Source organism: Phlebotomus papatasi, chromosome 2, assembly GCF_024763615.1.
Source record: "Phlebotomus papatasi isolate M1 chromosome 2, Ppap_2.1, whole genome shotgun sequence".
Lineage (NCBI taxonomy): Eukaryota > Metazoa > Arthropoda > Insecta > Diptera > Psychodidae > Phlebotomus > Phlebotomus papatasi.
Genome location: NC_077223.1, coordinates 2,016,599 through 2,030,207, shown reverse-complemented (window position 1 = coordinate 2,030,207; position 13,609 = coordinate 2,016,599). Strand labels below are relative to the sequence as shown.

The 13,609-nt window shown below is 33.4% G+C and overlaps 2 protein-coding genes across 2 annotated transcripts; one reads left to right on the top strand and one right to left on the bottom strand.

Annotated features, from left to right (window-relative positions):
* Nucleotides 1-802: 802 nt before the first annotated feature.
* LOC129802139 (NF-kappa-B inhibitor-interacting Ras-like protein) lies at nucleotides 803-1,899 on the top strand. Its single transcript, XM_055847733.1, has 2 exons — nucleotides 803-1,060; nucleotides 1,128-1,899. The coding sequence occupies exons 1-2, from the start codon at nucleotides 962-964 to the stop codon at nucleotides 1,629-1,631; spliced, it is 603 nt and encodes a 200-aa protein (XP_055703708.1). The 5' UTR covers nucleotides 803-961; the 3' UTR covers nucleotides 1,632-1,899.
* LOC129802137 (uncharacterized) lies at nucleotides 1,864-12,613 on the bottom strand. The gene is made up of 5 exons (XM_055847732.1): nucleotides 11,565-12,613; nucleotides 6,935-7,168; nucleotides 6,594-6,876; nucleotides 6,412-6,528; nucleotides 1,864-2,005 (listed from the first exon to the last, which is right to left on the bottom strand). The coding sequence occupies exons 1-5, from the start codon at nucleotides 11,925-11,927 to the stop codon at nucleotides 1,917-1,919; spliced, it is 1,086 nt and encodes a 361-aa protein (XP_055703707.1). The 5' UTR covers nucleotides 11,928-12,613; the 3' UTR covers nucleotides 1,864-1,916.
* Between the last annotated feature and the right edge of the window lie 996 nt (nucleotides 12,614-13,609).

Below are 13,609 nucleotides of genomic sequence, written 5' to 3'. Positions count from 1 at the left end.
TAGGGGAAACTGGGGCACCACCAAATGCGGGGTAACACCAAACACTGCGATTTTTTAATCAAATATTCGACTTCTAAGGACAAGACCTATAGGAATTTATTGGCACTATAGGGATGCTTGTCTACTGAAGAAATGGTTGAGATAGTCCAAGTAGTTAAGAAATAAAAATTAATGTTTGGTGGTGCCCCAGTTTCCCCTAGATATGTGTTCTAAGATTCTTCCCAAATTACTAGGAAAAAGGAAATTCAATAGAAATTGGCTTTTTGCTACGAAAGTGTGTAGAAATTCACTTTGATTTTTTGTCAATTTTCAGAAAATTTATATCAAAATTACAAGAAAATGGGAAAATATTTATTGCAAAATGAATTTATGAGTCCTAGAACTGCTATATAAGTCTTACGGAAAGAAAAGCTATTGAAAAATTGCTTTTTTGTGGAGAATATCTGTATTGGCATTTTATACCAGTTTGGTATTTTACGTGATTTTTTGGCTCGGGTTTTAAAGTGTTAAGGTTTAAATTCTAGTATTCTGTAAGACATTATACAGAAAAAATCATTAACCAAGAATTCTATAGCATATTTTTAATATTGTCTCAAATTTTGCTCATAGAGTTCTTCTGTGAATATGCAGAATTCTCAATATAAATTTATTTTACATGTCTAACGTGTTTTCGGCTATTGGTAAATATTCTATCATTGATTCAGTAAATTTATTTAAAAATAAATTAATTAAAAAAATTACAGTGTCTTAACGGTCTTTCCGGTTAAATATTTTACTAAAGATTTTAACAAAATATTTAGTTTGCTCTCTTGTTTACATTCTTTTTGTTCGTACACAAAATTAGGGTAATCCTTGTATTTTTCTTTATTTTCCCATGAATCCTTGGCAGAATTCCCTGGAAATTGTGCAAATTTGCTAGATGAGCTTCCAATTGTAATTAAATAAATAGAAAATAGAGAAAATGGTGAAAGTGGGAAAAGTTCTGGTTTGTGGAATGAAAGGTGTTGGCAAGACTGCAATTATCGAGCAATTGATCTCCGGAAACATTACTCCAGACTCTGTAATAAATTTATTGGAGGATCTTTTAGGGGCGGAAGGGTTTGAATAAATGTTTGGGTTCTTCCCAGGAGCTGCATCCGACAATTGAGGACACATACGTGGCGAGTATTGATACTGGACGAGGTTCGAGGGATTTGCTGAGAATCTTCGATACTGCCGGTCTTCAGGGGAATATTCAGCTGCCGAAGCAGTACTTCCAGCTATCGGATGCATTTGTTCTGGTTTACGATCCCAGTGATCCAGCCAGTTTGGACATTTTGGCGGGAATTAAGAATGACATCGATAAGCACAAGGACAAAAAGGAGATGATTGTGATTGTTGTGGCCAATATGCACATGAGGAACCATCGAGCCAGTGAACGAGGAGAAATGGATCCGGTGGAGTCCATTCTCAATCGTGCCAATATCTGGTGCTCCCGGGAACGCTTCAAGCATTACGTGGTCAATGCCATGGAGAGGGCTTCCCTCTACGAACCCTTCATCAATCTGGCCTCGAGGATTCACGTGCCGCAGTCCAAGAGCACATTCCCTCAGCTCCGGCAACTCACTCAGAAGAATTCCGTAAACTACTGAACAATCCATGCTCTCAGTCAGAAAAAGAATCGAAACTACTTAAAGGATCTGCAAAGGGACTTTGTGCTTAATTCTGGTTGTTGTTCTTCTAAAGAAAATTATCCATTGAATGTTAATTTATTTTATCTTTTTTTTTTTATATAAAATTCCTTCCGAAGGAATATTTTCCTTCACAACGTTACATGACTACTTCTAATCACAAAAAAAAATAAATAAATAAAAAAAGAAAAGATTATGGTAATAAAATTTTATTTATGTAAAAAATCCAGTCGAAAGTATTTTGTTCTATCTCCAACGAAGGATGTACTGGAGACTCCTGAGGAGGATTTTTGTGCCAAAAATATCATCCCAAACCGATGAACTTATTCCAAAACCTGCAATGTACGAAATTATTATTTAAATGCCTTTTCTAAATGGGCATGTGATATTTTTAGAAAGCTCAATTGTTTTATTGGTATCGTGAGAATTTTTATTGTTCATTTTGTTTTTGAATTTCTGAGTGAGAATGTTGTCTCTTAAATTAAGAGATCGTTGAATTTGAAATTAGAAGAATTTCCTTTATCATTTCTATTTTGATGAAATTGATACAGAATTTTATTTATTTCATAATTTCTTTTTTTATATTTAATAATTATAAAAAAAAAATCATAAGTTATCTTTTAGCAGAAACATCCCACTTCAATTCAATGTAAGTGAATGAGGTAAAACAAAAAAATTATTCAATAAAACAAATTTTAAAAATGAAACATAATTATTCCGATTATTCGATACACACACTGAAAAAAATTAGAAAATATTATTTTTTTTTAATCTTCTTGGCCAACGTAAGCCCTTAACTACCTTGAGAATGCGTAAATGAAAAAAGGAATAGCGTACGTTCATGCCTTCGAATAATGTGAATTTCTTTTGGTTTTTCTAAAAGATTTACACATTTCTATCAAATAATATTTAGCTTATTATGAATTACGAGTCTTCTCTAAAAATAGAGAGCCTAGTGATTCGTTTTTATGCTTTTATAAGAAAAATTGAAGATGAACTCAAAGCTTCATTTTAATGTTGAACTTTACATGTGTTTTATACCTATTTAAAATGATTTTTGGAAAAAAGTGACTAGTGTGAATGATAAAGAGTTAATTAATGTTCATTATCGTCATCATAGTTTTTCTCGAAAAGGATACCATATTTGTGGGTGATGGATAACTTGCAAAACCACTCATACCTTGCCTTCGAATTTAAGAATTTCATACCTTCGAATGCTTATCTAGTCACATTCGAAGGCATAAATTGTACCATGCCTTGGACCAAATCGACGTAGTATTTTTATTTACCTCGTAAAAAGAAACTAAGGGATTTTGAATGGTAAATGAGATAAGCATGGGGTCTCAATAAACTAGAGATTTTTTCGGTGTAATAAAAATTGGGATTCATTTTCCATTTTCCCAGAAAAAAATTCATCAAGTTTGAACTTCATATTTCTGGTCCAACCTAGAGTACTTTCCCCTACATTGAGTTTTTTTTAATGTAAAAACCGTAAAAATCTTTATGGTCGTTGTGGTCAGAACCATTGAAAAAGATTATTTCATTTAATTAGTCATCAAATAATTGTAAATTCAACTCATTAATAACAATGCCAAATGCGATTTTCTATGCGATTTTAACCAATTGCAATTAGCACTTCAATTAATCACTCTCGAGGTTACGAGATTTGGAAGCGTTATCGTACGTCAACAGTAATTTTTTTGGATATGGCATTTTATTGTTTTTTTTTTACCAATAATTGAAGTCAAAAAAAAAATTTATATGATCATAATCTGTTATTTTTCTGGGCTTAGAATGTAAATCATTAATTATTTAAAAAAAAATCAAAATCACTTTCTCTTTTGATAAATGAGGTGCTCAGAGCAAAAGTCGTATGCATTTTCCTGTTAAAATAGCGTTTTTTTTGCTCTGAGCTCTTCAAATTATTGATTAAAAAAACTGTTATTTTGCTTCTTGTTGAGGCTCGTTTTAGACTGAGGAACAATACATTTTTGAATTCTGTGATTGGCACAAAAAGAAGGTCCTACGAATATTTTTCGAAAAATTCTTTCGCACACAGAATATAAAACATATTAAAGAAATATTCGAATAGAGATTATTATTTTTAAGTAAGATATTTTTATATGATATTCACTGCTTTCGGAGGATATTCGTATTCAGTACTTTTTAAATACTGTACGACTCCAGCTTTTCTAAGCCGTAAGCTAACTCGGAATTCATGCAAATTCGATTTAGAGCTGAAGTTGGGGGACGCCATTCAGTTATTTTAAATTTAAAAAATCGTGAAATTATACAATTTTTTGTATTTAAACCAAAATATCAAGGATTTGGATGAACTGACCGAAAAGTTCTAGATGATTCTAAATTTGAGTTGTTGATTCTAAATCGCATAAACACTTTTAAGGCTAAATAAGAAAAAAATAGAAATATCGTACTGAAATCTACACTGAGAGAAATCCGAAAAAGTTAAAATAATATTCCGAAAATGTTAATTTTACCCTGCAGTGTTGATCGAAAATCGGTGTAAATATTACCCTTTTAAGATGTATTAAGGGTTAAAGTTACCCTTTTCATGTTAATTTTGCCCTCAAAAAGGTGTAAAATTAGCATTAAAAAATGTTGATATATTTTTACACCTAAAAAGTGTTAAAGTTTTGAGGAAAAAGGTTAATCGCACCCTCTTTTTTTATTAGTGATTTTTTTTTTCATTTTTTTCAAATTTCGACGAGAAGTACTCGTATCTCGAGAACTAAGGAGAGAGAGAGATCTACAAAAATATCTTAAGATGATCGAAAAAGCTAGGATTTCGAGACAATAAAAAACGCATTTTTACACCTTCTCCAAATATCTCAGAATGCGAAAATTTCCAAAAAGATCACCTCTCATTTTAGGCATCAGGGATGCTGCAAAAATCTACCCGGTGAATATCAAACCTATCGGAGAAAGTCGACTAAACTTGTGATTACAAAAGGTGTAATTATATGAGAATCACACATAAAAGTTCTTAAATGAGCACTAACAAAATTTAATTTTTTAATGACCACACAGACCACACTTGCGGTTTATTAACTAATATAATTCGCTTTATTGTCTTTATTTGTGTAGTTTTAAATCAATTTGATGACTTTTTCTTTAAAATTAATTCTTTACTTAATAGGATTCCAAAACAAGGCCAGACATTTCAAGAAGTAGGGGGAGCTGGGGCTATTTTGGCCTGTGGGGCGATATTGATATAAATTTTTTCCGCATACTTCTGAAGGAATCTGGGCCTTCCATTCTACGTTAAAGCCCAGTTTCTTTTAGAAATATGTGAAAAAATCGTATATCAATCGTCGGTTGCCTCAGCAACTGTGCTAACTGCATTTGCTGTCAGCATTCGTTGTAAGCAACGCATCGCTGCGCGGCGTTTGCAATGAATGCAGACACAAAGCAGATGCAGTTAGCACAGTTGCTGAGGCAACCGACGCAATGTAGACCCATAGCTCAAAGTACCCCCACCTCCCCCTAAAGATATTGGAGAAAAATTGTGAAACAGAAGTTTAAGAAGTACTGAAAACAGTGTACAATTTTTTAACCGTATTATCGTTTTGCTTAGAGTTTCAATCTCTTTCTACTTCGTTAAAATATCCCACCATGCACTAAATTGTATTTATTACGTAAAAACTCTTTAGAAATCCGTAAATAAAATACCTCAAGCTTTTTTTCTACAATCATAAAAAAATTATTACTCTAAACCACAAAAAAGTTCCCATTATTCATGAAGGTCTCAAGTGTTCCAAGTATACTTTAAGTTCAATAAGGAGCCGTAAAATATCTGGAAATCAATTGACTTTATGCCCCTCGAAGTGTGCACCAACTCTCTCAACAATAACAAGACGAAATTGTGCCAAAGATAGGGCAAACCAGCGACTTTACGAACCATAAACGATGACTTTCAATTTTATCAAGTAATTCGCTTTTATCAATGACATTGTTGATTACTATCATTTTTATATTGCTCAAATTCAAGGAAAAGACAATATAATAATCAATTGATATTGAATTTTATATAAACTCCACAAAATAATCATATTTTGGTAGAATTTTGTAAATCTGAAGCCTAGGTAAAATTGCGCCATGATGGTTTTAGTCCATTTTTCTATATGTTTGATATATAGTGGCCAAACGGTTAGAGATATTGACTACTGGTATTATTTCACCATATAAGTAAGTACAAGAATATCATTCGATAAACATTTCCTTTAGGTGTTTTATCTTTTTTTACGACAGAAAATATTTCATAATTTATAAAATTCAAAATTAAATCACTTTGAAGTTTTTTTCTCAACTGTCTCAACCGATTTGGATAAACTTAATATTTTTTGAAAGGTCTTGGAATTTCTAATCCCACGGCATCGATTCCAATCCCTATTTGATATGGGCTTAGAAACTAAACGGAAAGAGATATTGAATTTCGGTCTTCTGTGACCCCTCCTTTAATCGATATTTCTTAGAGTTAATTCACTTTATAAAATTTATTTTTAAATCCGTAATTATCTGGTGTATACAAACAGTGACAAAGGGAAAATCGCAAAGTACCCGAACGCTTAAGCTCAAGCATTCCGCGAATAACCCTTCACCATCATTTTTGATATTGCTTTTCAACAGAAATAACACAAAAGTGTGGTGTAAAATTCGTGTTTATAGGCAATATTGATAAGATTTTGTACATTGTGAAATATCATTCAGTGGATTTTCTTACCCTTATCATGATGGACGAAATGATGCTGATAGTGATAGCGTTTCATGAAATACAAATGACCGCCCGATGGGCTTCCATAGTGGAGGTAAAAATGTATCATGTCGTAGACAACATAACCTGCAGATGCAAAGAAATTCTTTAAGTTTATTGATAAAGTTCTTTGAGTAATACCTTGCGCTGACCTGTAAGTCCTCCAGCAAGAGCAACCAGGGAGTATGTTTGGAAAAGCAGAAGGATCGGAGGATAAAGGATCGATGCAATGATCATGGCGGGAATTGGCGGGAATACTAAGCGATACGGATCAAATGGCACTTTGTGATGGAGTCCATGAATGAGGAAGTGAAAGGTGGCAAAAGTCCTGCTGACATCCTTCGTGTCTGCATGAAAGACCCATCTGTGCAGGGAATACTCCACAAGAGTCCATATAACAACTCCCAATGCAAAGCACAGAAGAATTTGAATTGGCTGAAAAATTGCAATATTTCAGCAAGAAATCTCAATACACCTCTTGATTAAGTCTCACCTGAGGCTCATTTGCAATTGCTGCAACATTCTCACTACCTCTAATGACTAGATAGATGATAACAGGGATCCAGAAGATGGGCACGATGTACCATGGAGTCTTTGTGCACATCTCCAGGTACCATGGCCCAAAGAGTCTCAAGGGTCTATCGACTGGTTTATTGACCCATTCCATATAATCACTTCCGAGTTTTCCAATTTGAGGAAGCATGGCCTTTGACCAATCCACCAAATACTAGAATAAATAAACATTTATTTATTCGTTTATTGTTGTGCTTCAAATCATAAAAAAAACATAAATAAAATGTCAAGCTCAACTTTTTATGATCAACAGACAATAAAGTTCTCTATTTAATTCTGTTCGACATTACATAATCAGCGATATATCTAGTTCTAATTATTTAGTTCTTTTGCATACAAACAATAAAAACAATTGTTTTAAGTGACAAGGTTAAAAAAATTCCATAAAGAACACGTAAAATAAATTTAGGAAATAGAATCACAGATTAAGAATAAAGCTAGACAAGTCTTTCTTAAGGGCGACAAAGAATAGAGTAGTTACATCTGAGACAACGATCATATTATTTTTTAATATTAAGCAAAATATAAATAATAATAATAATAGTGGCACAATGTTCCATACAGGAACTTAGGTCTTCCCGCAAGGGAAGTTCGGGACAACCATTTTTATTTTTCCTTACACAAGGATGTGATCAGTCCCATTCCCTGTGAAATCAAAAGATGCAATTCGAATTTAACGCCAAAAAAAATTCCTGTTGACCAAAAGAGGATTCGATTCCGAGACCCTTGCTTCATCGACCGAGTACTTTACTACTTGACTCAATGAGTGCCCTTAAGCAAAATAGATCGCACAAATCTCATAAAAAGGGGTGACAAAGCGTCCCAGGCTTTGAGGAATGCTCGAACTCGTGACTTAGATTCTATACTTCAAAAGTACTTCCGCATCATTTACCGTTTACCTGTTCTCAACCGATTTGAACCGACTCATAAATCTCTCAAAAGATCCCCCAAAATGGTTTTAAAAGTAATAGGATTGATTTTCAGATAAAATTTTTTTATCGATTATGAACCGGTTCATTACCGATTCAAAACCGATTGGAACCGGTTTATTTTTGTCGGAAATTCCAAGACCTTTCCAACGACCCCAAACATGATCCCATTTGCTTGATAAATGCGCTCTCTAGTGTCTTTTTATCGTTTGACCTAGAAAAACCGTTATTAGGAATGATTCACTGCCCAAACCGGCCCAAACTCAAAAAGAGAGCAGTTATTAAATTCGATTTTTTTCAACTTGTCACCGTCGTAGAGCTTAAACGAATACTTTTCTATAAAATATTTGGAATATATCAAAATTATTAGTTTAATTGTGAATAATAATGACTATTTTTATCAACTAAACTAATATTTGATGTTGTTTCTGTCTTTCTCATACTTTTTTGCCACAAATTTCTAATGGGCAAAAATTATTGCCGCGAAACCCGGCAGACCATACCTCATATAAGCAAATCACAAATGTGTCAGAACATTCAATACTCATATATGAGGACCTCAGAGCAAAAAAACGCTATTTTAATAGGGAAATGCATACGACTTAGATTTTCTTTGGAAAAACTCAAAATAAGTAAAGTAACACAGAATTCAAAGCATATAAATCACGTAGAATACCAAATTGATATAAAATGCCGAGATCAGACATTCAAAACAAAAAGCTAATATTAATTTTCTTTAATTTCGTAAGACTTCTACAACAGTTCTAAGGACTCATAAATTCATTTCCCCATTAAGATTTACACTTTTTTGTTTTGTGTCAAACTAAGAAAAAGTCTTTAAATGAGTTTTCATTGATTTTATTAACAAAAAGTTATTTTAGTAAGTTACTTTTTCCCAACTCTTTGGCGAGACTTCTATCACACATACCAATATACTTTCCTCTAAAATTGACATCTTTACGTATGTGTCAGGTATGAGTTTTTTAAGAAAATTTTATTAAACTCTAGAGCAATTCAGAAAAGAAATTTAAGGAGACATTTGAATTCTCAACTTATGGTTCTTTCAGTACAATTTTATGACTATTTTGGATCTTATATGACTTAATTTTTATCAATTATTTTCACATTTACAATTATTTTGTGTTTTTTAACCAATTTTTATGCCACGAAACCTATAAAACGTCATCACCTGATGAGGTTTTTCAAACAGGGGAATTCATTAAAACAAAATTGGCATTTTCTTGTCTTTAGAGAGTTGTTTTTGAATATTGCAATACAGTAGACTCTCTCTCAATCGGGAATATGGGGCAAAATGTCATCCGGTTTAGCGATAGAATTTAGCGTCAAGGCCTTTGTAAATTCCACAAAAAGCGCTCAATTATAAAGAATCACGATAAAATAGGAAGAACTACAGCGAATTTGAGCAAATTAGCTTCATAATTTAGCGTGAAAACTGTCAACAAAATTTGTCGCCCGATTGAAAAAGAGCCGATTGAGTGAGAGTCTACTGTACTTAAGACATAAATATTTACGATATTCGGAATTTTTGAGAATCAATTGCGTTATTCTCATAATTTTTATTCTGGATTAAAGCGTGACCTTTTTTGATAACTATAGTCTTAATTGTGGTAAAACCGATTCAATTGTTCATTTATTTATGATATGGTCTATTTTTTAAAATTTAAATCATAAAAATATTATCTACTAATTATTTCACAGAGAAAGTTAATTACGTATTCTATACACTGGGGAGAAGAGCTCTTTGCAGACTTTGCTATCATTTTCTAGGAAAATCGAAAATAAATTTTAATTTTTACTACACCAAAAAAATCTGTAATTAATTAAGATCCAACTCTTACCTCATTTAGTATTCAATTTTTTTAGTCTTAAGTGTAAGGTACTTAAGTCTTAAGTACCTCATTTAGTCTTAAGTGAAATAAGTCTATAATTTTTCAGAAAACCATGATAAAATTGAAAATGGATTAAAAAGTGTACAATTTTGAATGATTTATGATTTTGTACTTTAATGCAATCTTTAAACATGTTAGCTGGAAAATAAGATTAAATTTTGAAATTTAACAGTGGAAAATCGGTTTAGGGAAATTATTGAATTCAATGGAATATATGGACGATACTTTATCCTAGAACCTAGACAATTTTAATACCATACCCAATGGCGTCGTGTTGATATAAAGGTGTTTTTTAATAAAAAGTTATCATATTATACTTATTTGAAATTTATTAGCCGAGGAACAATAAATATGTTTTCATTTATGAATAGAATTAGTTAATCTTTGCAAAATTATTCGATTCCTATTTTTCTATTACAAATGTTTCACAAATCTGAGTTATCAACACTGTACCAGTCGGGCAAAAGTATCTACGTCACTGGCAGTTCGATTTGGCCCACCGTATACTTGAAACATCTTGGAGACCCATAATCCAAGGCTTCAAATACTAAGTCCATGACCAAACCAAGCGAAATTGTAGGATTCTACCCCAACTTTCCCTAATTGAAAATCTAGAGATTATTAGCTTGCTCTTTGATTCCGAACGGTTTGAGCAATAAAATACTCATCGCTGTGAAATGTCGAGCCCAAAAGACCCATTGATTAGATTTGCAAAATTTTGATAAGGAACAACGTTGCTATTGTATCCTTGGACTATGAAAAAGCCATCTGCAAATATGTTTGTGATTTTTCACTCTAAATTTAGGAAAGGCAAAGGCTAAATCAGTCGGTAAATAAAGGAAAATATCTCAGGATTTCATAGGGAAAGACTGTTAGGCTTCGGACAGATTTCATATTTTTCTAAGTCACACATTTCCTTTAAAAATTAGGTAAATCTCATTAAAGGAATATGTGAAAATATTATCTGCTCGAAGCCAGTTTATGTGCGAAGCTTGAAAGCCGAAGCTTGAAAGCCGAAGCTTTATTCCTCCTGCCTTCGTTTTAATTCATCATCATCATTTTCAACCGCTTATCCCTATTGGGGTCGCGGGCCCATAACATCAAGATTAACAGCCCACGCCTGTCAATCCTCCGCCAACTTCAGGAAGATATTCGGATTCGATTCCAAGGCCCTCCAAGGCAAGATTCTGAATTTGATTCAGCCACCTTGTCCTAGGTCTGCCCCTAAGTCGACGCCTTTTCACAATGGCTTGCATACTCCATTTTAATTAAATATGTTCCTTATGCCCTAGACACACGACTTAAGCCGAGAAGCGACTTAGTGGAAAATGATGGAAATGTAATTTGACCATTATTTATAATATAATTACGCTAAGTCGTCTCTCGGCTAATCCTCATGTCTGTCAAGGTCCTTAGTGTAACTTGCGTAAAAGGAAATGAATTGCATTAGTTTTTTTTGTGTAAATACTTTCAAGTTAATTTCTGATAAACTTGTGTGATAAGATTTTTTGAGTATAGTTTAGTTTTGAGTCACTCAATTCTGTTCGATATTTATTGGAAAATTCTCTGGAATATCACACAAAATTTACTCATTTCTATTTTCAATTTCCGTAAAATCTATTTTATTTGCCCAACTACTTTTTATCACGTTTGTTTTTCGCACCCTTGCTTCTATTTTGCAAGTAAATCGCGCATTAAGCACAATATTTACCTCCATGCTGTCGTCTAATGCGGTATGAAGATCACCATTGTTGTTGGCCTCTTTGCCGCGATGCTGATAATTGTGTCCATTGAGGTGAGTACCATTGGGCACCTTGCCGTTTTGTTCCGTTTTTGGTGCATTAGGCACACGATATTCCTTCATGAGGTATTTGGCGGCCGCTGAATGTGGGGGCATTTGGGTGAAACGCTGAGTGATATCGGTATTTTTGCCCAAATCGCCCAATTGACCAATTCCTCCGGGATGTTTATGGAGAAATTCTGTGATATCGTACAATTCATTGCGATATTTAACGATCAACGGACCTTCGGTCATTGCTGCACTTTTGCTTTCGATGGAGTCTTTTGGGATCATGTTTTTTGGTAAAGAATTAGTCAGTCTGACCTGATGAACTTGAACACAATCAGTGATGGAGGAAAAAGTGAAATTTAACTGGGAAATAACGATTTAGACATCAAGGTATTCACTTCACTGTTTTGTCCATCTCATTGAACTTCCTTCTACGTTTGTCACAATTAAAATCTCACCCACGTACACCTTATATTTGGCCAAGTTATGAATTTATCGTGGAGAATTGATCAAATTCCTTTCAAAAATTTCCAACTGTAAAAACGTTAATTTTCTCGTTTTGTCATCTGGCTTGCTCAAAATTCTTCATCAAATTTTTTGGAGGGAAACTATTTCCCATAACCGCAGATTTCCAGAAATTTTTCTGACTGGAAAATCCTCCAAAAAAAAAATTCGCGGTTTATCGTTCAACGGCTCAAATGTGACTGATGGAGCGGTGTTTGAGCACACTTTTAGTTAACATTGTGCGATAAATAAGTGTGACCAATGGGAAACTCTTTTTATGTATTTCCCGCTCGGAAAATAAAACAAACCAGACAGAAAGAGACCGAAAGAGGCATTAAACTCAAATTTTAAATATTTTTAAGAGGTGTTAGAGGCAGGTGAGAAAACAACAAAATAGATTTCACTATCCCTGAAAAATGTACCTCAGCCAAATCTTCGCTGAACAGGTCCACAAAAGTCCTAAAATTGCACTATTTCAGGGAATTCAATATTATGCCCCCTTATCAGTGATTACATAATTTTCTATCTCATTTGGATTTAGTGCTGACGAGTGTGAAAGAGACAAAGGTGTTCAATCAGTTACCTGAGTCATCGTTTGTACCTGTACTAAAAAACCGAAACTGATAAGGCATGGGAATACATAGAGTGAGGGATTTTTTTTCAGAGACTTTCTCGCGATAAGATTACAATTTTACTATTACGTGAATTTTCCGTCTGTACCATCGAAAAATGGTTAAGAAACAGCGTTGGGCTGACTTTACTACGCAATGTGAACAATTCATAAAATGCGCCAAGCAATGCTTATTTTTTACAACTGAATGTCTCACAATACTTTGCACAAATTGTGAATAAATGATAAAATGTACAACAATAACTTATCGCAATGTGGACTGCAATAGATCTTGCAGAAACGTGTAAACAAGTTTCACGTGATAACAGTGAATGATGATATCGATGTTAATGGATGATACATTACCATAAAGTGCAATATTTTGCATTTATGCAATATTTGTGCTTTAATTTATATTTGTAATTTATCAAATCAGGGAAGACAGCTTTTCAAAGGAGGATGGGCAAAATTATATGGGTTCTAAAGGCTGGCTAAAAGTAAATCTGTAGGGGGATTCTGTAACAGTATGACAATATCATATGACAAATTTTCGTGATTTGGGAACAGGAAAACATTAAAGACCGGTTATTATCGAATGGTCATTGGAAAGAGCTCTCTTATGACTTTAGTTATTGATTTGAATAGCATTTTTAAATATTTTCCCGAAAATATACAATAAAAATGTTTGAATTTGTCATATGAATTTGCCATACTGTTACAGAAGACCCCTACTGGACGCCCCTCGCAGATCCCCCTACTCCTTCTACTAAAGGGAACCTAAATCATTTCGTAGTTTTTTTTTGCACTTCTACAAATGTTAACCCTTTAAGGACGAGAAGGTCAAAAATCGGTG

Coding starts and splice junctions, on each gene's coding strand:
- LOC129802139 (XM_055847733.1), top strand. CDS start 962: ATGGTGAAAGTGGGAAAAGTTCTGGTTTGTGGAATGAAAGGTGTTGGC. Junction 1,061..1,127: donor GAAACATTACTCCAGACTCT/GTAATAAATTTA, acceptor GGTTCTTCCCAG/GAGCTGCATCCGACAATTGA.
- LOC129802137 (XM_055847732.1), bottom strand. CDS start 11,927: ATGATCCCAAAAGACTCCATCGAAAGCAAAAGTGCAGCAATGACCGAA. Junction 7,169..11,564: donor CATTAGACGACAGCATGGAG/GTAAATATTGTG, acceptor TATTTATTCTAG/TATTTGGTGGATTGGTCAAA. Junction 6,529..6,593: donor TCTTGCTGGAGGACTTACAG/GTCAGCGCAAGG, acceptor TTGCATCTGCAG/GTTATGTTGTCTACGACATG.